The following is a 26544-nucleotide window of genomic DNA, read 5'->3' as shown; positions in this document are numbered from 1 at the left end:
TTGGTAAAAATATCCCTTTAACATTCATTTTAAGCTGCAGAAAACAAACCTTCCTGCCATCGGGATCTCAGGAGACTGCAGCATCAGAATATTAAGAGAGAGAGAGAGAAAGAACTCACAACTTTGGCTGAAAATTCCTTGTACAATATCCAACAGCCAGGAGAGAAATATTGCAAAAAACCAGCACATAGACGCCAGGATTGCACCCACTGCAACACTGGTTGCTCTCCACAGTCTCTGGCATACCCCAAAATGCCCAGTACCCACAGCTCCCAGGATGATATATAGGAATTCAGGCCAGCCATCGGCTCATCGGTGCACACAGCTTGAAGGCTCAGCTTGAAATTTGTGACGGGACGCAGTCAAAAGATTTCTTCCTCCTCCTCTTCACAGTCATAGCCACATGCAGTGCCACAAGCTAATTTGTGATGTATGCATCTAGCATCTGTTCCAGGGTCTGCAGTGGAGGCAAATCAAAGACCGTGCACGTCTGCATGTTCAGTTTTGCCATGCCTACAGATGTTCTTCTCAGGAGAGAGTAGTTTGTATTCAGAGTAAGCAATGTGCAGCTTATTCAGAAATTAACTTTTAGACAGTTTTAAGGGATGCAAAGAAGGGGAAGAAGATCCCAATCTGTGGCATGTGTGCTGTCTACACAGCTCTCACCTTCCGTGAATCACTTCAGCAAATCCTGAACAGAACTTCCTCCAGCAGCAACCAAGCAGCCCAAATTCCTCAGAGGCACCCCAGGTCAATTTATAATGTGTGTCCTGTCCACATCCACCACCACCCTCCCCTTCCCACAATTTGAACATTAATAACTTTAGAAAGATCTCATCATAGTCAAGGAAAACAACCTGCCTGCTATGGGTGACAGGAGCTGAGAACTGATCTAACACAAATTAAACAGTAAGGATGGGGCGCAAGAAGACAAAAGCTACGGCTGGGAGCGAGCGGCGTTCAGCAGGTATTCTCCTCTCACTGCTCACACCAGTTAGAAATGCAGAATAGGTCTAGAAACCTGAGCCACGCTGGGCGCAAGGCCCTGATTGATTAAGGCAGTCACGCATTAGCATAACTTATTTACAAACAGGAGAGGGCTAGGAGACCTCCGTGGCCGTGCAGAGCTCCCCGGGGCGGACTGCGGCATGGGCAAGGCGGTCAGGCCAGCACATCGCCCTGTCCCCCACAGCGGCACGTCGGGTCACAAGGTATCAGGTAAGGGACAGCTGGACCCAGCGGGTGAGGAGCGGAGGCCTTCAGAGCCAGCTGCAATCCCCAACGGCGCTCCGCTGACCACCCATGCGTAATCACCGAGTTCCCACCCGTCAGCGGCAATCACTTGTGTGAGGGATCGTAGCCCATTGTCACTGCAAAAAAAATGAGCTCAGCTTAAACGCCATTGTTAATCTACCCAAATTATTTATTTACTTACAGAGATGCGCTAAGATTTTTCTTCCCAATAATACTTCTTAATCCTTGCATTATGTCAAAATGTAAGAAGGGGGTTGGCAATCTTGCGGCTAAAACATTGCATAACTCAAAGTATGACTCAGAACATCGCTGGCCACAGAGATACATCAGAGACAAATTAGATCTGCTTATCATTACTAGTCCGTTAGCATCTGCTGTATGCTAAGTGTTTCCAGATATTCACAAAGGTTTATTCCCTGCAAGGCACTGTCTCGACTCAGACAAAGAGCAGGCAAGTGTGATGATAAAAAGGAATAGCAACTCAGTTCACTGTCAGCAGCCTTGGGATCAATCGCGTGAGCCTGGCTAATTTCTCTATCGCAGAACAGGAAGCAGGAACATCACTGGGTCTCCTGGGATCCCTTTCCCTCCATGGCGACCTTGGGTTCCCGAGGACAGGCGTGAGCTCTGCCGCCTGTTCAGCATTTGGGCCAAAGCCCTCAGCGGGTCTCTTCACTACAAAGCTGGTTGCCGCAATTCGCACTATCCGTTTTCTAGGTGCCGAAGACCTTGCAGATAATTTCAGCTTGAAGAGCCCTGACGTTAATGCTCTGCTGTGCTTCGCGTTCAGTTTGGCAGTCACCACATTGCTCAGCAGAGTTACAGCAGGGAATTATGTGGCCTGTTACATGTCCAATGTTCACCTTTCGCCAAGCTTGCAGAAGACGATGGAGCGGTAGCTAAAAGCAGCACAGAATCAGGAAACCAAGATCTTTTCCAGCTTTCCTAGACATTGCAGCCTAAGGAGAGTTACTTTGGACCTCACTGCACTAGGAAGGGTTCTGCATCTCTGAAAAGCCTTAGCTATTCGTTATAAGCCAATGTGATGTAAAAAAGGAGAAAGCACTAATGCCTCAACACTTAGAGGACCCTCCTACCACTGAGCTCACAGGGAGCAAACTCAGGGTTAGATGAATATATCTGAGGGAGCTGAAGACTCCTAGGAGCTGCCATCATTTTTGAAAGGGGATTTATTCTCCTAAACTATTTACCCTCAATCCAAATTCATTCACATTGGCAAGGTGCTTTTAGGTTCTCAGGCCAGAGAGATTTCAAGGTGTTATTTTCTCTTATCGAAAGAGCTAGTCTTCATTGGTACTGTAGAGCTGAGTACAGAAAATCACAGCCATCTCTCTAAGCTGATGTCCTGACTGCATTTTCAGCTTCATCTTGCACCAAGCCACGCCACATCCATTTGGCCTGAGCCATTTTTCCTGGTATATTTATCACAGTCTTAATGGACCTATGGTCAGAAATAGTTTGTCCAGGCTGGAATTGCTGGGCAGGGAGAGACCCTGACTAGCAGAGCAGTAGCCTGCAGGAGGTCACCCCACGGGACGTGGAAGAGGAAAGGGGGAATGGGGCAAGCTGGCACTAGGCTGCCAATCTCCCACGTCCCAGCGAGGCCCAGGTAGGAACGGCCTGTGCGGGGGCTCTGGCAAACCCTCCTGTCAGAGCTGTTCTGCTTTGAAGAAGTAATTAACTGCTCACTGGAGCTGTAGCTTGAACCTGTCTCACCCCCATCCTGAGGGAGAGCCCCGACCCCCAGCCCTCAGTCACCCGCCGTCTTTCCAAAAGACTCCTGCTGGAGCTGCTCCCTTGGAGGACATATTTAAATATTCATTGGGCTAAAGAAAGATGGCAGGAGGAGGGAAAGAAAGAGAGAGAGAAAAAAACGCACATGGATTGCACTGCATGGCAAACCTAGACCCAAGGGCAGGATAGAGACTTACACTTGCTTTTCAGAGTCTTGTGCATTAAACTAGGACCCTGCATAATCTGGCTTGACTGCTTCCTAAATAAGTCTTCTCCCTGGCCGGTCTAAGGAAAATCGCGTTCTCCCTCCTCCTCAAAAGTTTCTTTTCAAGGCACTAAGATGAGGCACACATTTAAATGGAGATGAGAATCTGCTGTGTGTAGACTGATAAGTATTCATTTTTCTTTTTTTTTTTTCTTGAGTTTGACCTCCAGAGTGCAGCTAGGTGATATATTTAAAGTTAATGAGATAGTCGTTTGCAGCTTGGGTCCCAGGGGCACACAACACTCCTGTTTATTTTTATTCTCTTAATAGCTAGCTGCAGTGACTCTCTGTCCCGGTCTGTGTCATTGTTTGCGCCCATAAAGTAACCTGTGCAATAAAAATACAGTTCTGCGAAGGCTGTTGCTGCTATGTCTTGAAATGATGCAGAGGATGTGCACAGACTAGCTCCAGCTCCAGGATGTTTCCCAGACAAGTATTTTGGTTTCAGAGATTTTAAGGTCTGATCACTGCTCTGACCTTTCCCCCAACGGGACCCAAAGGCTCTCTCCATAATTATAGCCTCAGTCCATACCTTCAGCCAGAGCTAGGGAAAGTCTTTTATAAAACTTTTGACTTTGAAAACACTTTTATTAAAAGACATCTGTGAACGTGGCTGAAATGAAGAGATAAAGCTCCATTACAGGCATGAGAGTGAATCAGTAATCACACAGGCATTTTGCCATGGGGAAACTGAGGCACAGTGTCACCTGCCCAAATGTTACGGAAAAGGAGGTTGCTGGCAGAGACAGGAGCTAGACCTCCCTCATGGTTCTGCACCACTACCCACAGGCACAGGAGGTGCAGTCAGTCTCCAGGATGGAGAAGTATGGCAAAGAGCATTTCCTATTTCCCAAGAGTCCTGTTCACATTTCCTTGAGAAGTTTCCCCACTGGAGCTGTCTGCAGAGGGTCTTTGACATTTTATAATAGGAAAGACATGTAAAAAACACCATTTCTTGTTTCTCTTGTTCCTCAGGGATAGTGAGGAGACACCAATCAGCCACTCTTTTACTGTCCACCCATGCTGCCACACATCCCCATAGCTTTAATGTATAAAGTTTTAACGTATAAAATTTTTTTAGGAACAATTAGCTGGAGCTGAAGGGTGGGGTGAAATATCTCCATTGGAGCCCACTCTATCCCTGAAGGTCAACTCCAAGTCCCATGGTTTTAAGAGAGGCTTTGCAGACCTGGCTGCTTTGGTTCAACGAGAGCTCCACATGAAAGATTAGCAAATTGTACAGATGCAGGTTCCTGGAGGAGGAAATTTCCACAGGGTCTGATAGGATCAAACAGAGCCCAAAGAGCAGGAGCCAGGGAGTGCATCTGTCACAGAATCAAGAAAAGGACCTTGAGAGTTATTCAGTTTGACCAGCCTGTTCACTTGTCTTGCAAGACAAGGGAAACTGCTGCAAAGGGCTTGTTTGTTTTCCCATTAAAAAAATCTGTTAACTACTCATGTTTGCCCAAGGGGAGCCTGTCTAGGAGGTGACCTGCAAGACAGTGATTGAAGAGGAGGACTAAGGGCTCTGGATTTGCAATGCCAGGTCTGAGGTGCCCTGTTGTGAGTGAGTGGAGTATTATCTCTGAGACAATAAACAGAGTTTTGTCAATAAAAGTCCACTTAGCACTTGTACCAGCCATAGGATCAAAGGTGCACCAGCATGTTGGCTGGGGTGACTGAGCTCCACCACAAGGATTAAAACAAGCAGAATGCTTTTAGTGCTTGGCTAGAAGAGAGAAGTGCAACAAAAACAGTAACTTAGAAAGCAGTAAAAGCCATTGAACATCTGCCAAGAAGCATGTCAGCTTCACGCAACCCCCTGGAAGCCACAGGACGCCAGAATTAACATCCCTGAGACTGGCCGTCCTGCAGGTAAATGTGCTGCAGGGCCTGCTGTGCACGGCTTGCCTCCAGCGCGTCTGACTGCGTTAGGCAGCTGGGCTGATCCGCTGCAAGACATCGACGTCTCCTCTGCCTTGTGCCCACGGCCCTCAGGGACACTCTCCCCAGTGCAAAAGCATCAGACAAGCAAAAACGAGAGGGCTCACTTTGCCGATCTTTACAAAACTGCAGATGTTCATGCAAGTTGTAACCAGTTGACCCATTTGCCAAACGATTGGCAGAAGCAAAATCACATCCAAACTACAGAGGATTCTAATTATTTTTGCTCACCAGGCCCCAGAAATAGCAGGAAAGCTCTGCGGGCATCATGGCAGCTATCAGACAGCTCTGCACAACTTTGAGGCAACTGGCAAGTTAGAAGCTCAGTAAAACGGAGGAAAAATGTATATTCTCTGTAGCATATACACCCTATGAAATCAAAATCATAATAGCAGGAATACAGCATTTTAAAGAACAAATAAACAACAAGGCAATCAAATTATAGGGCAAGGCAGACCACTGACCACACGCTGTGTTTTGCAGAGGGCTCTGCCCCATTAAGAGCACAGACATACAGGCTTTAGGGAAGGAAAGGCAACTCCATGTTTCCTATTATGCTGTCTATTCAACATATGGCCACAGTCACGCTATCTAGGCACTGCATCAAACACGGAATTTGATATTACTTATGAACTTCTTTCTGGTACTGATCTGCAAATCCAACTTGCTTCATCAGCAACAAAAAATTTTCTTCATTCTTTCCAGTGAGAACACATAATATGATTATCTCTATTTTACAAATCAGAAAAGACACGAAGAAAGTGGCCTTTATAAATCAAGACAAGTCTCATCAAATCCATTTCCTAGCTTGGCATTTCTCACTGACCAAGTTTCCCAGCTCAGCAACACACTTTAAAGGACCATCACACTGAAATGTTGCTATTTCTCATGTCTAAAAATCAGAGGTCCTTGAATCACAGAGGAAAAGCTTCAAATTTGCAACAACCTGTCCAGTCTTTTCTTATTAACTCTGCATTTTAAAAGAGGAATTGTTTCTGGTATACCACCACCAGTCTGGGCTATTTTCCACACTTACATGTTGAAATGTTAAAACAAAATGAATTATCCATGGCAATTAGAATGAAAAAAAAAAGAAGACGAGAGAAAGAGATAAAAATGTTTTTAGCTTTTGCAGCTTGTGAATGCCACAGTAGTTCCACATAGGACTTTGCAAGCTGATCTTCTAGAAAGAACCAAACATTTGGTTATGCAAGTGTTTAAGAGCAAAACAGTTCCCCTTCTGCAGGTCATAGGGGAAGTTCAGCATTGAATTTTTAGAGGAGCTATTTATTTTCTCTCTAGATATCCCAATACAGCAGGTCCTTCTGCAGTTCCCATCCCTGCAACACGGTACATATGCTCCAGACAGTAGAGTTTATGCAATACCCAGTCTTGTTTTCGCTTCCCCTGTGTGAAGGAAACTGAGTGCCATCAAACCAAAGCAATGTCTACATACAAAAGCTGATCCAACAGCAATACAACAGCTAGAAGAATTTACTTTTAGAGAAACTGACTCCATCCCTTGATGACATGCAGTTACGCCAGTGCAGTTTATTCCCTTCCCAAAGGACATCAAAGCAGAACTGGTGTAAGAGTGTGTATGCGAGAGAGTGTCTTGCTGCATTAAGATGCAGTACAGGTAGCACCCGAGCAGCACAACTTTTGTGAGCAAGGCATAAGAGGGCAATAGAAATGCAGCCTATCATACCAGCAACAGAGGCTATCCAAAGCAGAACTGGTTTAAAATCAGAATTGCCCTCTTCTGGGAGAACTGGGTATCTTCAAATTGTTTTTTGTCTGGACCACCAGGAACAGTTTGCTGGTTCTTTCCCTTAAATACATCGTCATTTCCCATTAAATTCTCTCAACAAACTGTCTATTAAAAAGAAGTTTGGGAATATTTAGAATTTTAATTTGGGGTTTCTTTTCCCTGTTTTTTATTACTCAGCAAGATGTCACAGGACATGCTACATGTTCATTCTTACTGCTGACACGTCACATAATGTGATAAAAGGTAACAGGTAGCTCACTTGTATATACTGATGGAAGCCCGCTCATCTTTTGCTTAATCCAAGTATTTCCTATTTGTACTATAATAATTTGACACACTGGTTTTTTCTTTCCTCCTGCGCTAGCCTGAAGTTATTTTTCTAGGGTACTGAAAACCAGCTGCTCCTCTAATTAGTACACTGAGTGCTTATTTTATTCCTCAGATAAAAGTGTCTTGTGTTGCAATGAAACAGTTTGACACTTAAGTCACACATTCATCTATTTTACTGCTAAAGTCTGCTTAAAGAGCAGGCTTTCTAGATAAGGCAACATATTTAATGTGCCATTTCACTGCATTTTTATTAGAATTACTGCCAATTGGAAGAATTTACAAATAATTTCTTTTCCAGCACATAAATATATAAAATATTTTACTCTCCACGTACCGACAGAACATTTCAGGTCATTCTCCAGATTGCAGATGAAAATGCATGCATCTCCCTTATTCTGCAATGTTTACAATCAGGCAATACCTAATTTTAATCTTCATTATGTCTGAGGATCAAGTGGATACAAAGCTATAAACTAGGGTAAAATTTGGCTTCTATTTCCAGACCAATAGCAACCAACATATTCCTATATGGCATTGCACCCTTGATATATACCCACCTACATTGAACAATCTTCTGCTGGCGTATGGTCTGTGCACCACATCTCTCCGCAAGTAAAGATGCAAGCAAAAATTTGACCTAATGTGAATCTCATGCCCTGAGTGATCATAGTATCATTTCTCACCTTCCTTCCCAAGGAGAGGCATTTCTGCACACAAGAACTCCTTGTCTTGCTTTTATTTACCCCAGCACAGCAATAATGTGCCATCTTCCAGTACTTCATAAAAGGATATGTTTCTGATGATTTATAAGCTCTCCTTAGAGACCTTGAAATATTCCAGGTATATTCTAATTTTTTTTCTCCCTAATTTAGTTTTTTATGCCAACTAAAATAGTTCTCCCTGCAGCAGCTGTGTTTCTCTTCACCTGGGTGAAGTTTGCCTTCCAAAATAGCAAGGAGCGCTGGGGAAAAAAAAAAGTGGAGAAGGCATTTTTAGGAAATGCAGTAGATACTCTGACCTCTAATGCCTGCCTTCTGTGAGATCTGTAGAGAATTAGCTACCCAAAGGAACTATCTCCATTCAGTGAAGACGCGCTAAGAAGGCAAGTGTAACTGTGAGGCTGCTCCTTGGTAAAGGCTGGCGCTTGGCCTCCAGAGGGAGGCGTGAAGGAGGCAGAGGGCTTCTCTATGTGCTTCCACTTGCTCCACCACTCACCCACTCACACAGAGCAAGAATAGAGTATCTTCTGCCCCTCGGAGCATCTCCTGCCTCCCCAGAGCATCTCTTGCACCCGAGTCCCCACACTGTCCCCAGGTACGAAGACAAAGAAACCAAGCCAATGGGCAACTGTGCCCACAGCCGCTTAGGAATACTTGACAATAGTTTTTGGCAATAGGAAGCTGCTCTGATGTTTCTTACTATAGGATTCATTGTAAGTTCGCACTTCCCTATACACAGAAAAATGTATCTTGTTCTGGCTGACAGCGCCAGACCCCCCACCACGGTGTCTAACCCTCTGGTGTCTCAGCTGAACCCCTCTCAGGCAGCCTTGCTGTGCCACTTCATCAAAGCTCAGCGGACAAATAACCGGAGCCACTTGGCACATCATGGGTCTCATGGCACTGCACACCGGTGCAATCTGCATCCTTGAAATCCCAACAGGCAGGGGAGCCACATCCAGCCACTCTGAGCTCTTGGACACTTCTGGCAAACCTAGCAGCTCCGAGCCCATGTGGTGGGGTGACAGTGCACACATACCCTGGTTTCCATCCTCTTCCCTGTCCTGAGCAGAACTCATTCTTCATCACCCTATGTCTGGCCAAAGGCACCAATATTTGAGCACAGCTCAGTTGCTGAGAACTTGGAAGTTCGTGAACCAGTTCAATTTTTGTACTTCCTCAGTTACCATCTTTAGCATCACCCCTCTGACATCCCTGGTGGCCGTCACTGGGCAAACTGCTCTGACAAGGCACAGTCATCTCTACCCCTGTCACTGGCAGTGCTGGGAATGTAGCCACAGCATGTCTCTACCCCCTAGACTACAGCACCCATGTTTAATTCAACCTGTAATGCTTAAACGAAATTATCCTTTGGAATTTTGATGGGCCTCTTAAAATTTTCCTGGGGAAATAGAGGTAATTCCACTTGTCCCCTGTTCAATGAAAACTAGGGAGGAAAAGAAGGAAGAGACAGAAAAGGAAAAATGTTATATACCAAAAATCCCTCTGGAGAAACTGGTGAGTGTACCAAGGACGTAATCAATCCTAACAAAACAAAATGCAATAAAAAAAAATCTTTAACTGGTGAACAAACTGAATGATTCATGACCCACAGACAACTTAAAGGAAGATAATCAGATAACTGAGAAACCTCCCTTTTGGTTAAAGCTGCTGTCAGGACGCTTTTGAGAGAATACACGCTGATGTGTGCTTTGCTACAAATACCTCTGCACCGAGAGTAGGATTAGCTCAGATGAGGAAAGACAGATCAGGCTTGGTCCAAAGAGAAAACAAGAAAACTCTATGGAGACCGAACTGACTGAAGGAGAGATCTTCAGGTGATGCTCTTCCCATCAAATCAGTAATAAAATGGTGCCCTTGTTCAGCAGTAGGGACAGTTGGCTGCTGGCATGTTATCTGTAAAGGAAAGTTGATGGTAGCACTCAAAAGCCATGGGGGCATTAAAAGTAATACGACATCTGTGAAGAGTTCCTGGGCAAAACCCAAGCAAAGTAATTGCTGTTTTCACTTACGTTTGAGCAGCATTTTCTAACTAACTAAATTCTGCCTTCAAATGCACTGAATTATGAAATGCACCTTCACTTCTGCTCTAATTTGAGTGTTTACTGTGTATTATTAGACAGCTGCATGCTGCAGCCCCAGAAACAACTGTCCTTGGGTGGCTATGAAGTTCATCCCTGAATTATTCATTGAGCTTTATGAGATGCTTTGTGACAGAGGGTGACATACAGGTGTGAAATGCTTTTGTCGTGTTAGTTTATCCACATACATAAAACCAGTCCAGCATACAATGCATATGCTCTTCTTGAAACAAGTTTTGTCCAGCCTAGTGAGGCAATCTTCCTGCTACACCTGGAACACCTAGCCATTCCTTGACTTGACCCAGACAGGGCTGTGCCTCCCTCCCTGTCCCTACAGCAAACAGGGTTTATGATGAAAAGAAAATTCAGACCAGCTCTGGTTGCTCATTATTAGAAGCTTGTCAGTTAAATAAGCCAAGGCAGATACAGCCCTCTGCCATCCTGCAATGCAAATGTACTCCCAAGGTAATTTTTGATGAAAACCTTATGTTTGCACTAGGTCTGTTCAGGCTGGTTCAGATTAAACACAAAACACTGCCAATTGTATTACCTCGTTATTAGCAGACACTGGCAGCAGCCTTGTGTGGAGAAATATATGTCTGGCTACGGTACCTGCGGTCACATCATAACTTATAGGTCACGTGCCTTGGGATGCACAGAAGGATTACTGCCTCTTCCGCAGCTTTCCCTTACTGCAGGGGACTCCTGCCTGCACGTGGCATTTCATCCTGCCTACCTCCCACCCACCAGACACTGTGCCAAAGCCGTGCCCGCTCTCTTGGAAAAGCCGGCAACCCTCAGGAGGAATATAGGTGTGTGAGAGCAAGGCTGTATCTGGTACCCCAGGGCCTGATTCACATCCCAGGGAGGTCGCTGGATTTGGGCCATGCTGCCAAATGTTGCTCACTCGCAATGGGAGAGGAAGGAGGAAGCTATTGCTGGTTCTCACTACATATTTCAAGTTAAACTGTGGAAAAAATAAAGACAATCCACTGGAGAAAAAAATAGCCATAACCCATATCGCATTAATTCAGCTCGCAGGCTAGGTAGATCTTTCACATAATATTCCTCTGTTCTGTCAATGCTTAAGAAATTCCCCGTCACGCTGTCTTGTTTTAATGGATGGTCCGTTCGACATTCACATAACACTGACTTGTGTCTAGTCTCAAAACCATTTACTCAAAACACTGTGACAATGGGCAGCTTAGACATCAGAACAACAAATGGAAAACAACACAACTGGACGGTATTTTTGGAGTTCTTTGCAGGAATTGTTGACCTGGAAGAGATGAAGAATCGCCTCCCATCTTTGCAGAAAACATACTGATCTTTTTGAAAGATCTCAAACATGAGTTTAACTCCTTCCATCTGTAGCTCATTACTTTACATTCTAACTCCACCATTCCACTTAACAGGTCCCTGCACACTGGGAGTGTATATGAAAGAGTGCCAAAGTCTCAAGTTTGTGAGACTGAGAGTCAGGGAATAGCTGGAGATGAACCAGAACTGGAACCAAAAGCCACTGCACTCTTTTTCCAAAAAAGCACAGAGTTTCAGTAAAACAGCCCATGAATTGGCACCATGCTGAGTCTGGCCTTTGCAAAATCTGAAGAGAAATCACCTAGTTTGTCAGGAAAGGCAGCAGAACATAGCAAGGTGCAAACAACAGATTTGGGAGAAAATGTTTTTAAAACTAATGGATTTTTTTTTTCTTTTAGGTATGAGAACATTTCAACCGCTTATCTTCTCCATCCACCGGTTTTGATGTTTCTTTCCTTCTCTGCTCTAGGGGAGAATCTGAACATCCTAGAGAAAGGCTGTTATCCTCTTCCCTGCTTCACCTGGGGGGAGGACTGCCTTCCTCACAGCATGATGAGCAAACCTGTGCTCACAGCACACCCTCTCACATGGAAGCAGCAGAAACCACGCAAGAAAGTTTGTTCCCATCAGAATCACAGCCTAATTTATCAACCAAAAAAAGCCTATGAGCTAAGCCTAGGAGTTTGCTGTCATTAGCACACTCGAGCAGTGAGCAGGTTTCATTTAAAAGCAATGCATTTTAAGAACCCTCCCCAAGAGCTACTGAGGAACACATGGAACACAATCTGAATTTAAATTTTCAGATTTATGATGTTGCTTTCTTCTTCTCTTAAATGTCTTTGGTGGTTAAAAGCTCCTACCCTGTGCATGCTGGCTGGCCTGGTTAACCTAGTTGCATTGTGTAGCTCACAGAGGTATTTGACTTGGATATCCCAAGGGAGGTAAGGAAGCTTCACTCCCACTGCCACCCTCTCCCATGAGCTCCACTCCCAGCAATCTCCCCATCAAAGGATGCTGGAGAGTGCATCAGGTTGCAAAGCATCCCTTTTCAGATTGTGGCTACATCCAGGACTCCCTGACTTTGCATTATCTCATCTAACTCTACACAGTGTTTCCACACTGTCATGGACTCCTGTACAATGAAGGGAGAAGGTTTGATCAGCACTGCATCTTCCTTGCACATTTTACTCATCTGAAAAGTCTCCCTTACATCTCTGAGCAAGGACATTTTAAAGACAGTCCTCTCTTTCAGCTCAGCTATGATTGTAGCTTTGCAGCAGTTAAAAAGTCCCCCCTGGCTCCAGCATCCTGATGCTGCATTTCTGTTCCCGTTAATGGTGGGTTCTGTTTCTTTTATTACCTCTTAGTAATCGTTTGAGGAGCTCTCACAGCAGGACTTCGTTCAAAATTATTCCACCCTTCAAAACTTCTCCTTCCAAAACATCAACGCTTCATTACAACACAGCACAGCTCTTATCCACAGCATCTTTTACTGGCAAGGCGCAGATAAGGCCACAGAGTCAGGCTGCAGTGTCTGCATCGCTTGGTTAGGCATACTGGTCATGTTCTGCTAAGCCCTTCACTTCAGCATCACTGGGCCAGACATGGCCCAGAAATGAGCAGAGAAATGTTGCAACAGCCTTTCACACCCCTAGTCACCTCAGCCTATCTTTGTGGTGGACAGGCATCAGGGATTCTAGGGAATAACTGCCTCCAGGGATACAAGGAGGACCCACAGGCTCACATGGACATTGAGCTACTTTGTTCCCAGGAAAGCCAAGAAGAGGCATGTAGAAGAGACAGTGTGGGGACACTTACACAGTGTGACATGGTCTGTGAGTAAATACAGGGCTTCAGCTTCCAAAGTTGCTCTCTGCAGGGCTGCCACAAGACTTTTGGGTACCCCACAAAGGTATCAATATGATGATTCTTCCTCCCAGCCTGTCATGGCTGAGGAGCAGAGATAGGGGCATAGGCTAATGGGCTCTACTCCTTGCTCTGCTGCAGGCTGGTTGCAATGAAAAGTTGAGCTGTTCCACCTCTCTGTACTTCAGTTTTCCCCACTGTCTTTTTTCTGCCATGCCTATGTTGACATGGGTTGCAATGACCTGGGAAAACCAGGTAACACTGTACTGGTAACACTGAAAAACCAACTGCGAGGACTTACCATCCATGTCAAGGCGTTGCATAATAATTGCCAACTCCACCTCACTGGGCATGTATCCCAAGGAACGCATTGCCATGCCCAGCTCTTGCTTGGATATAAAGCCATTCCCATCCCTGTCCAGTACCCGGAAAGCTTCACGGATTTCTGCAATTGAGAAGAAAGAAGAGAGGTGTTATCATGGTGGAGGACTCCCTGGTCAACACATCTGTACACAAAGGACAAAGATACAGCATAAATTGCCTTTTCTAATGTTAGTGAGATATACTTGATAATATCCAGGCAGTGTACTCAGGATGTGTTCATACATGCATACATACAGGTGTGTGTATGAGCTCACTCATGCAAACGTGTGTATGCAGATGGACATATATATACAACCGCATCCACACCCCTAAATACAGAACATTATCTGCCTGCTCACTTCATATTTTCTGTGATCAAATATCATTGCAAAATAATCGTTCAGTACACAGCGAGCTCCTTTTCCTTCTGCAGCATCTGCCCTGGACTGCTGTGGGCATAAGTGAGCCATCCTAAAGTAATGCCTACCCGGTGTATGGGTGCCCAACAAACCTGGGCCCAGGGGCTTCTCAGACAGCCCTTCTCTAAACCCCTCAGCACACCTGCAAGGTAGACTGACTTTGCGCCACACCGGCATACCAAGCTCTGGTTCCTCGGTGAGATCAGCATCATCGCCAGCAAGGGCAACAAGGCAAAGGGTCTGGCCGACAGCCAGCGGGATAGTGAATGGAAAAGTTGGGCACGAACTGCCTCCCCTACAGGGTCCAGAGGTCTGTAGTCACAGCCTAGATATGCATTTTCTCCCTTGTCCAATAAATGCTGATGTACATCTGTTAAACTGTACCTGGGCAATTTCCATCGCTCACTGCCCGTCACAGCTTCTCTCCAATTTATAACTGTTTTACAGCTATAAACAGCCTCAGATCAATAAAAATACTGACAGCCTCAAAGAATCACTTCCATCATTCTTCCCAAGCCTGGCTCAGATTCTGACATCTGACTTTGTTTTGTTTCTTAACTCTGGCATATCCCCCTCCGGCCTTTAATAGCCACTTTGAACTCATGCAGCACACTGAACAACCCCCGCGCGGCCGTGGCCTGCCAGGGCCTCAACAACGCTGCGTTTCCCACATCTCACAGATTTCAGGGCTTTCTTAACTTGAAGACCCACCACCAAGCTCCCCAGATTAAGTGGCTCTGAGTGGTGAAAATGCCAGAGCAATTTTAACATTTCAGACATCTGGGAGCCTGTTTACTCAAAGGGATTTGGTTGGAGGTGGGGAGAAAGAGAGGGAGCTGATCTTTCAGTTTTGGTTAAATAGTCATGCTGTAGAGAGAAAAACACAGGATGTTTTCTTATATATCTTTTGGGAAGATGATCAACAGTTAATTGGTTCAGTAATCGCATCAGCCATCCCTTTTCGACCTTTGCTGCGATATATATATTACTTATTTAGAGTATTGTTAGTTTATCTTTCTTGGGTGCTGGCTGCAAAAAGAGCAGCTAATTAATGCAGACCAGCTACGATCTCATAACTATCTTTCAGCACCAAAACCTACACAGCGCCCAGGGAAATGCAAGTCAAGTCTTGTGGACTTTGGGGCAAACGTTGACCAAGAGACCCTGATGTCCACACACTCTTCCACCGACTCTGCTTCCTGATAGGGACATAGTGTCCATGTCCCACCACAATCTCTTCTCTTGGGACGACAGAGGCTGCGGAAAACCCATTGCTATGTAATACACTATGAGAGATGAAGCGCAGTCAGGAGCCAAAGGAGAGTGAGGCTATATAAAGAATCACCTGGTGGGTCCCAAAGCAAAGTTCCTGAATCAGAGTAGTCCAACTGTCACATGAAAGCATTTCATTGGGGGCGGGGAAGGGGCAAAGGAAAAACTTTCATCAGAAAGCAGCAGCTTTTGGAAAAAAAGAAAAAAACAACACCATATTCTCTATCAGGAAGCAGACTGGATGGAAAAAGTTTGCCCAGGCCTGGAGAATTCAGGCACTAGCCTCAGAGACAGGAAAGCGTTCTCAGTTCGGCCACAGACTCCAAGCACGTCACTCCTCCCTCTCTCCTCTGCTCCCCCTGTATAAGAGAAGTAATAGCACCCTGCGGTGGGGCTACTTAAAAGGTAACGCGTTGATGGTCCACCTGGGAAAAAGCTGAGGGTATCATAACGCGCCAGGAAACGGTCTCAGTGACGTCTTTGCTAACATGCTATTTAAAGCTTTCAAATTCAAAGGCAGCTTCTAAATCACCTCACATCAAAGTTCACACACCTCCCTTGACAACCCCAGTGCTTTAGCAAAGTCTCCTTCAATTTAAATGTGCTGCTTTCCGCTGTGTGTAACACCCTGGTGATGTGCCAGGGCCGGGGCACTTCCACAACCTACTGTTTAACGTTCACCACAACTGTGGTTGATCATGATGAGATACGATCAATTTTTAATCCAGCTAAAGAGCCCACTGATGTCAAACAGGAAGATCTTATTAATTTCGATGAATATTGGACCAGATCTGTGGTATCTATACTTTTGGCTCATGCATGAATCAGCCGTGGCTTCTTTAAACTTAAATGCAACCCTGGATCCACCTTGTCTCCCTGCCAGCCCAAGCAGTGTAATCTCAGTGATATGAAAAGCCAATGAGGCTGTTCAAAGCAAGCTCAGTTGGAAGTATCAGTACATAATGCAAAGAGCCTTCGGAATAGGAACGAATCCCATTAGACACCGCCAGCTGTAGTGAAATCTATTTTCATATGCTGTGCTGAAAGCTAAAGTGCAGTAAATATTACATCGAAATCAATTAATTTTAAAATAAACTTTTGACAGCTGAAAAAGAAAGAACTAAAAATATTGCCAAGAACTGAGAAAGTATTTTAGAAAATAAAATCTACCTTCAGAAAAGTTTGTGCAAGTTAGACTCATCCAAATCACATGAATAAATCACATTTGCACAACGGCTTCACTGTAGCATTTCTGAATCTGACCGTCTAGCGAGTATGCTCTCCAGATACACCGATTTCAAAAGGTGCATTTAACAGCACTGCAACATTTGAGCCTTGATCAGAGAAAAAAAAATCACAAATTTGGGTTCCAGCTCTGTTTCATACCTTTCAGAAATCTGAACTTTTGACCAAGCCTGAAACATCCTTTGCATGCCAACTTCTGACCCCAAATGGAGCTTTTTTCACTCATCACTCTATAAATACCACTTTGTGCAGAGGTACATTTGAAGAGCTATTTATAGGTTGAACACACTGTACGAGAAGCAGCTACGACCTCAGCCAGTGCCTCCTTTTTATCTTTATATGTAACACCACCTTCTTATCAGCTTTTTTTATAGTGATTCCTGCTCCTCCGGCATACTCACGGCTGCTGTCCTGTGCAACAGCTAAGGTGACAGCCACCAGGCTGAGCGTCCTCTCGGAGCACAGCCCCGCCAGCTCTCCCCAAAGTGCTCCAGAAGAGCTGATCCCAACAGCGGTCCGTGAACCAGTGGCACCCTGCCTGGCCCTTACCTTTATTTCCAGCTGTTAAATTTCATTACCCAAAGCTAAAAATACATCAGTATTTTCCCCATATGACTTTTTCAAATAAGTCACCATGGCAACTGATGCTCCTGGCTCAGAAGTGGGAGCAGACGTGGTCCATGGAGTAAATCTCTCAGCAAAGATGTTGCCTGGGCTTAGAAGAAAGTTTGGGACCTCTTCCATTTGGGCTGGAAGCAGCTCTGCATGGGGATACTTTACCCTGCACAGTATCACAGAAAGTAAAACCTTGTTTTGTCTTTATAAGGAAGAGTAAAAGCTATATAAGAAAGAGCAGGGAGCACAGGAATGATGCCCCAGAAGCTGTCTTTGCTCTTCCTGGCCTGAATGGCAGCAGCCTTCACACCGAACCAAGCATGTACACTCAGATTACACTTCCCCTGGGAGCATTAGTAAATACCTATTCCCCACTCCATTAGGTAGCATCATCTTTTACTCCTGAAAACAAGAGGTTGAAAAAGAACCAAAAAATTAGTGGACAAGAAGAGAAAATATAGAAAGATTTAAAACATGAGAAGTAGCCCATTTTGCTGGGGATGGCACTGGACCAAGCCTCTGGAAACTTCATTTCTTCTCAGTAAACTAGCCCTCTTACTGCTCTTCTCCATGCCTCTGTTTCTCCAGCCTCACTGGGAACAGGGACAAGGTTCTTCTGTGCAAGGTGATTTGGGTATAAAAGTGTTCATACAACAGCTACCTATTAGTGGTAGCACTAAACCATCTTACTTCCAGAATTAATTCAAATGGGATCAGCAAGGAATGCTGTTGCATGCTTTGTCAGATGGGCCATAAGTGATGCCTAATGCTCAACAGCAATCAAGTGAAGGAGGGGAGAGAAGCACCTAACAGGGATCAGCCTTTGGTCCCATCCTATTTAACATCTTCCTCAATGACCTCAAAGAGGCAGCAGACACAACGTTAATTATGCAAGGCTGTAAAGTGTCGCCAACATGAAAAGTCCAGCAAGGAGAAAGAAGTCGTACTGTGCAAAAGAGGCAAGATTTAGGAGCAGAAAGGCAGCCCAAGCGAGGCTCAGCTGGACAAGCGCAGCCAAGAGATGCAAAAGCCCAAGCCGAGGCTGGGGGTGGAGGGAGGGAACTGTGGAACAGCAACGCCGAAGCCGGCGGGACACACGCCGGTTATTTACCGATGGAGTTCGCTTTTTTTCCAAGATTCCTTTCAAGGTTCTTTACAGGTTTAACCGGGAAACATTTCCATCTGCCTGCTGCTCTGAGGAAAATTAGCAAATTCGACTGAAAGAACAACCTGTGAAGAAAGTTACAACTTTTTAACCTTTTGTACCTTTTGGAGGACTCAGGGTGCCTGATTCATTTCTCATTTAGTTGGTTTTAAAGGCATGTTTCTCAGGAAAGTTAGACTGGTGTTCTTCCCCAGGTGAGGCTTTATGTTTCACAAGAGCTAAGAGCACAGTACTCATTTCTCCAAGTTATTTGAGCACGCAAAAGGTGTGTGGGGGGTTGTTTTTAATTAATTCCCACTCTTTCCTCACATTTAACAGCTGCACCTTCCAGCTTTCCTATTAAAGCACATGGCAATTCAATTACCCCCACATTCCTCTGGGATGAAAGAAGGAAAGAATCAGGTGAAATAAGGACTTTTTTTATTACCTTTCTGAAGGGCACGAAAGAAGACAGCTGTCACAGTCGGACTTGACATCCAGTCTAGCAAGTCGTTAATTCTCTTCATCTGAACCCAAGAAGATCCAAAGACAACTTCCTCACCTACACTGGTCACTCTGCACCCATTCCTGTCAACACCTTTTCCTTCAGCCTTCCACAGATGCAGTTGCTTTGGCCATCGGATACTGACCTTGTGCTTCCTTTCCAATCTCCTAAGCTCTCCTTTCTGCAAAGTTCAGTAGCAGGTTTATTTACAGATGATTTCTCTGTGACTGGTAACTAGAGGCAACCATCATTATTTCTTGTTTTGCTTCCTGAACGAGAATGAATCACAATTCTGCAGGAAATAAATTCAGCCAGAGCTACCGCTGTCCACTAGCTACCCCCAGGCACTGCAGATGGTTTCAGTTTATTTCCCTGTGTATACATACCACCATAATAAATTCTGTAATTACACTGTAACTACCACACCCTAAGTGCATGGTAATTATAGAGTCTTCTATGGTTATTTTCATCAGTACGATAAGAGAAGAAATACCACCACCCTAAATCTTGCAAGTCATCCCATTGATTTAATTGCAGGTTTGGGCACCAAACTACACCAAACTACACACTGAATGATCGAAAGCCACAGATAGCACGTCCTTGAGTGAACTGTTGAGTAAGTCTCATAACTACTATGCCCATCTGAAAAAACGGAAACTTCCGTTGCTCCATCTGCCATTCTTGAGCTTGCAACAAAAAGTGTCAAAATAACAACATTTTTCATCTAATGGAAACATCCCGTCCCCCCCCTCGACCAAAAAACACTCCAATTGAAAGTGTCAACATATTTCATTTGTTATTTTCAATCTAAGCAAAACATTTCAGCACCCCCAGATCAAACTGCTTCACTTCAACCTGGAAATGCATCTACCTGAACTGCAGCAGCATCTCACAGAGATTCAGGTGCCAAGTGCTGTCCTTTGGGATTGCCTGGGTCGGATCTGCTCAGTGTCACCAAAATATGCAGGGACCCAGGCTGCAGTAAGGAATGGGACACAAAACCCTTGCCTTAATAGTGCCCTCAGCGCTAGGGCAGCTCAGCTAGACACAGTCATGTCAAACTGGCAAAGCAAATTGGTTCTACTCAACGCAATGAAGTATCTCAGCTCAGAAAGGTCTGCCTCGAAACTAAGTGACCCATCTTGTTTTTCCTTAATGGGACTGAACTTTTTCATATATAATTTGGCAGAATTTATTCTTTCCACGGGAAAAAAATGATTTGTGGAAACTATGTTTCTTGTGGTTATATTCCCAAACATATTCAAGAATTGCCAAGTAACCTGCAGAAACACACCATTACTGTATAAATGCACAACATAAGGGTATCTGCTGCTATTAGTTGCTCGTTTCAAATGGAAATTCTTAGTGCAAGCAGTAGGAGCTGGACTGAGAATACTTAAGGATATTCACTCAGACGACAGGCCAGCATGGACAGCAGCAGTCAAACTTCTTTGCACAAAGCTGCTCTGCAAGTGTGGCTGTATTCCTTATGTGGATGGCACATGCAGAGCAGTTTATAATTGCAGAAGTCCTGCAGTATCGCATGGAGTCAGTGGGAAAGCGTGGCGCTGAAAGCCAGCTGTCAGAAGAATTTGGCAAAATAACAACTTTCCCTCTTTCCTATAAATTTCCCTACTGTGGCCAGAATTGTTCAGCTTCTCCTGAAGTCAATAGAAGGATGTATGGTGCTCAGAGAGACCGTGCTCTGGCCCCCAGTAAATAATGCAGAATGATTCAGTAAGTGTGGAAATGAAAGCGTTTTTTCCCCCCTTTATTTGGAGCTTATTAGAAAAAAAGTTCAGTTTCCGTCGTCTGAGAAAAGGTTTAAAATATAAAAGGAAGGCAGTGATGAACTACCATAGGATACATTTGGTTCCCCTGGAGCAGCATGCAGATTTGTAGCTGCAATGGCTCTGTGCATCACTGAACACAGGTTGCAGCGTTATTGATTGCTCAATCAATTAAATAAGGTGGGAGGGAAAGGCCGGCAAGTCTACCCCAGCCCTCTGGGTTTCCACCCCAGGAGGCTAAACGTACAAATTGGTCCTGAGCAAGGAGGGATGATTTCAGAGCGAAGGAACTGCAGAGGAGGTTGACGAGGATGGAGCAGGGAGACCAGGCTGTCGGGTGAGACGAGAAGAGCAGGGCTCAGCTTGCGGAAGAGATGCTTAATTTCCATCTGTGATGCGTTGAAGAGGGCAGGGAAATGGAGGAGATGTCCCAGGGACAGAGGAAAGCTATTTCAGGTGAAGAACAATGTTGATCCAAGAGCAAATGAATATGAACAAATTTAGCCTGGCAATTAGAACAAGATTTCAGAGGCATGGGAAACAGACTTGTATGGCAGCAATGACTGTAGCATTTCAAAATTAGGCTTCATTGGTTCTGGGCAACTTCACTTTCTGTGACACAGTTGCCTTTAGCAGTAGAACCCAGGAAGACCTCTTCCAGCCCATGTCCCTATTCTACGCTAAGACAAATATTTAAGACCATAAATGCATGTTTGCTATGAGTATTTCAGTGCTCACTGTAGGGATCAGCATATAAACAATGCAGTTCCATGTTAATTCTTCCAAGAGGGATCATGTACTGACATGTATCATCTGTTAATCACTATTTGAAAACTTAGCCCAGATCTCTGGTCCTCCTGATGTATTGCTGCATCCTTGGCTCTGTAATTCCACTCTCTCAAACAAATGGCTCTAATGTGGGTCTTCTTTTGAGCATCCACAATCAAACAAGTCATTATAAATAGCAGCATTAGGATGGACGTTGGCTGCATAAACAAATGTCTCATTTCTATTCATTGGATGGAGACTTTTTAAAAGTCTCAGCATTTTATGCAAGACTACTGTATGTCATTGTCATTTTGCAGAATCGGAGACAGTCATGCTGCACCTAATGCCATTTCCAGAGGGGTGTTCTGGTGTCCTGACACAACCCATGGGATCCTGTGCACCCACAGGCATGCTGGATGGGGTATTCAGTGCAACAGTCAGGAAACACCTTGCTTTTGACTGGTTACACACACAAAAATCTTCAGCTGAAATGAAAGATAGGACTGTACACTTACAAACACACACATTGGAGCAAAATATGTAAATCCAGAGAGTTCTACAAGACCTGCAAAGGAGACAAAAGTCTCCTTTTGTTCTTCCTTTCATGGATTATTGAGCTGCTGGAAAATGCCATGCAAACAACCCCAGAAGTCCATGTCTGCTTATCTACAGTCAGATGCAGCACAGCCACTGTACACCATTTGTGTAAACCACTTCTACTCTTGTTTTGATCCTGCTTGGTAGGGTTTATGGTCCTTTTCGGCTCTGCTCTCATGATGAGACTGCCAATAAGGTGGGCAGTAAGGCTAAGGGCTTCTGAGACTTTCTGGAAGAATAGTAACACAGGATTTTCAAAGTAGGGTAAAAATTCACTATTCATTCTTGGTTAAAAAAATAATTAAAAAAAAGCAACTCCTAACAATGACAGAAAATCGCCAGTATGAAAGCAGGTAAGTTTAAGATGCATCCTACAACTTTTGTTTACAACTTAAAAATCTGCTATTAAGAAAGGTGAATAAAGACAGAACAGATTTCCACTGTTTTCCAAATAAACCTCAATCTCTTCTTTCACTAATCCTTTTGTTCAGAAACAATCTTTATCCTTCCCCCATCCTTTATATACAGCATGCACAAAGCATTTTCCCTCTTGTGACATTACCCCACTTCAGAGAACCTCAGGCACGTACATATTCTCCTGGGAGTGTATGAGCCTTGTAGAGCATTGTTCAACTTCACAACAATTTTCTACACTAGCTAGATGTAAAACTATAAAATCTGAGAAATGCTGATCTGGTGTATTGACATCAATGCTCAATTCATCATCAGAAGTGAAACATTTGCTGGACATAAATAGGTAACAAGCTTAAGACCCTACTCTGTAGCATCTTGGAGAATGACAGCGATTTGATTCAAGTTTGCTTAGGGACGACTCACATTAATGTTGAGAGATAATGTCTGCTTTTCTTTTTTTTTTTTTTTTAATTTGCATCCTCTACTGATTTACTGCTAGAACGGTCTTCATACATTTCTTACCAAATAAGAATTTCAGTCTGCAGTCTTTCCTGGCAATAACTGTTTAGGAAATAAAACCTCTCCAATCATTTGCAGCTATTTCCCTATGCTTTGCAAAGGTGGCTTAATTAGAGTTTGAGAACTCTCTGTTGGAAATTTACTGCCCAATATTCAAACGGAGGTACCTGCCATTTAGAATAATGTCCTCGAAACAGCTACTTAGAGATTCATTTGTTATGAGCAGCTCCAATACCCAGAGAGTTGGCTCTGACAAACAACAAAAGTTGGAAACCTTCTTTCTTCTGCAGAATGACCCCCGAGTCAAGACAGGCCGAAGCTGGGGCAAGTTTTATTGGCGTTACGTTGCTTTCCAGTCACTCTGCCTTCAATTAACTTCCACATGACTAACCAGTGGCGCTATTAAACCCAACAGTTGCCTTACTATGGCTATATTAGCCACAGTGTCTCAGTCCTTGTCAGCAGCAGTTCAGGCCTTCAGAGGTTGGTCCATACACCGATAAGGCCATGGCGAGGTAGCGCTCATTGCTCTTCCATTAGTTCCTCCAGGTAGGACTGGTGTGTGGAGCAACAGGTTCAGCAATTGCCCGTCTCCTTTTTAGTCAGCAGGTCCCCCCAGGTCCTTGGGTGTTCTGCAGTATTGCCACCTCACGTTCCCTGGAAGGGACACCTCCCTTGGAAGGACCACACTACACCTTTGATTTAATGCTTTTCCGTTTTGAGCTGCTCATTCCCATGCATTTTCTGTTCCCCGAGTCCCAGAATCTATTCCTTCCCATAAGAAGACAGTTCTTCCCCTCCCCCCCCCTTAAAAGTCGAAGCGATTATAACACATAAATTGCTTCACTGACAGCATACCTTGTGAAAAGGAGCTTGGAGCCACAATTGGCAAAGCAAATCTAACTTTAACATACCCTCTCCAGATCTGCTTCTTTCCTGTGCCGAAGCTTGGGAAAATGAGCTGCTTTCGACAAACAAACAATACCAGCTCAAAAGGAGGAGAAATGCAGAGCAAGCAAAATTTTGAAACGAAATTTTCTGTGCAGTAGCGAATAATGCCAACAATGTAGTCTTTGTCTGAGTGCCAGAGACAAATTATAATTGCTGCTATTTATGCACAGAAATTCAAATTTTAAGGCACAGAATTTAATTGCTAACTTTTTTCCCTGCTTTGGCCAACTTTTTTTTTTCCCCTCCCCTCCATATTTTCACCTTAAATTGCCCAGTAAAAATGAGTATGTCTTTATATTTTCTGGCTGGTAAATACTACAGTCTCCTACCTCCACTGAGCACTTTTGTACCAAGGTGATCTTCATGTGTACACAAATCCCTGAGAAACTAGTAATAACCTGACAGAAGAGCTGGGCTGTACACCTCACTCCTCATTAGCTGAACCCTGCAGTACCAATACTCCATCACCTTCTCCAACACGTATTAATTACACTGGAAATTCCCTTGGTTACCCAAACAGATTTGGAATCGCCAGTCATCTCCAGACAAAGAAGGCTGTTTGGAAAACTGGAAAAAAAACCAAAGGTTTTTTCCGTGGTGCAAACTCCAGGTAGTGCAGACAGATGCGAGAATTCACCGCCAGAGAACGGCAAGAGAAAACAGCAAGCGAGCGGCCCCGAATGAGGGAGGGAGGGACAAGCAGCAGCACTGCCTGAAGTGTAAACTCTGCCATGTGATAAATTACAATCCCGTGCTTGGGTGAGTTTTGGGCAGCTCAGCTGCGCACTGTCTCTTCCTCAGCCTTACGGCAACCCCTCTTGGGCCATAATGGATAAAAACGGGCTAATTTCCATTCTTTCAGCTGAAGGAACGGTGAGGGAAATATTGAAAGGATCTGCCCTTTGGTTTGCTTTTCTTTGGGTATCTTTGCAGAGTACCACAGCTAAACCTCACCAATCATTCCCTTTCAGGAACTGTTTCCAGAAAATGCTTCATTGCAATGAAGACCTACTATTTCATTGCCGTGTTATTTAACATTTTTTTTAAAAGTGAAATTGTAAATTCAAAACGAACTACTGTGGCATTACTGAAATGAAACATTTCTATTATTTTCAGTTGAAAAGGCCATTGTCAACAGGGAATGTAATCAAATCTGCATTTTTCTGATGGAAAAACGTTTCCACCGGAAGAATTACAATCAGCTCTAGCTCCCCTGCTCCCTCCATACTCTTTGGTCCAAGTTTATTGCTTTATAAAGGATAAGGCAGATTGAGAGAGCATCTCCCACCCCTACTGTAAAACATCACTGCAACATACTCGTTTAGAGACAGGAAGCATCATAACGCTCTAGAGCAACACTTTCAGCCTGTCTGTTAAACTGATATAGCTTCAGCATATTTTAACAATTCCTTCACATGCCCTTTTCCAGACAGCAGCAAACTCATTGCAAATCACTACAAAATCTGAATTTTGCCCAGAGCGCCATTATCTGAGATTTTCATTCTCTTTAGCTGCAGATAAATCTGCAATAACAGAAGTCATTCCTATACTGTATTAAGATCTATTGGAGGGGAATGGAAATTGCTGTGGTCTTTATCTCTGGGCAGCATCCAGCCACATGTCCTGGCATATGGGATGTGCTATTATATTACATTTGCTAGCCTCAACCTGTTGGTTCACTGATAGCGATGTTGTACTATATCAGGGTTCCCAGGCGGTGATACACAAACCATAACGGATGCTCTGTCTACTCAGGTTGCCCCAAAGTACTGCTCAAACAGCTAAAAATTTCCTCCGGAGCAGATCTGCAGCCCCTTGGGAATCCAGCACCTGCTGGTGGAGCTGCTGTAGCAGTCAAGGTGGGACCCCAACAAATCCCCCTCAGGAAATCCTGTCCTGAATCTCAGAGATGTGCCTTCACATCCTGCTGTGGTACAGAAAATGGTGTGGGTTATGGCCTGATAGGCTGCAGCTGGGAGGAAAATGAAAGGGATTTTCAGAGTAATGACTATTTATTGCTAAGTTAACTTCAAAAAGTCTGGCTGGTTTGCAGACACACCAGCCTACCACTGGAAGTGTTGTCTAAAGAAAAGGTCACCAGCCAGCCTCAGGGTTTTCCTGAACCCAATTGTGTCCAGCCAGATTCCTAGCCAAATGCATGTGGAAGCAGATGGAGATGCTATGAAGCCAGTTTAAAACATTGACAGCTGGAAACATAAATGGATAACTGAAAGCTGCTCACTGATATCAGCTAATTTATTCTAGTGATCTGGGGACTCACACTTCTGAAGGAGATTACGTGAAGCATGTTAGATCACTGAGATACAGAGAGGCCAGCTCAGGACCCTCAAGGTGTGAAAGATTTTACCTACATACCCAGAGAGAGCTTTTTCTTACCAAGTGCTTAATAGTAGATGTAGGAGAAACCCGTCTGGTTTTCTTTTTATTGTGTTCATTTTTTGCAGAAAACAGGAAAAATACCATATTAAAAAACTTGCATCTTCCAAACATTCCAAGAGAGAGACTGAAATATTTACATTTCATTCTTCTTTGGTTATTTGAATGAAACTTCAGCTTCTACATATCAAAGGCACATAAATATAAAGCATTCCTAAG

General features: G+C 44.2%; 1 protein-coding gene across 1 annotated transcript in view; it reads right to left on the bottom strand.

The window, feature by feature from the left end:
- The window catches only part of CALN1 (calneuron 1), a 139997-nt gene that overhangs the window by 68234 nt on the left and 45219 nt on the right, over positions 1-26544 (bottom strand). Inside the window, exon 3 of the mRNA XM_067309604.1 lies at positions 13628-13771. Within this exon, the coding sequence (XP_067165705.1) occupies positions 13628-13771 (144 nt within the window). The remainder of the gene's footprint in view (positions 1-13627; positions 13772-26544) is intronic.

Source organism: Apteryx mantelli, chromosome 22, assembly GCF_036417845.1.
Source record: "Apteryx mantelli isolate bAptMan1 chromosome 22, bAptMan1.hap1, whole genome shotgun sequence".
Lineage (NCBI taxonomy): Eukaryota > Metazoa > Chordata > Aves > Apterygiformes > Apterygidae > Apteryx > Apteryx mantelli.
This window is presented reverse-complemented; position numbering and strand designations above follow the sequence as displayed.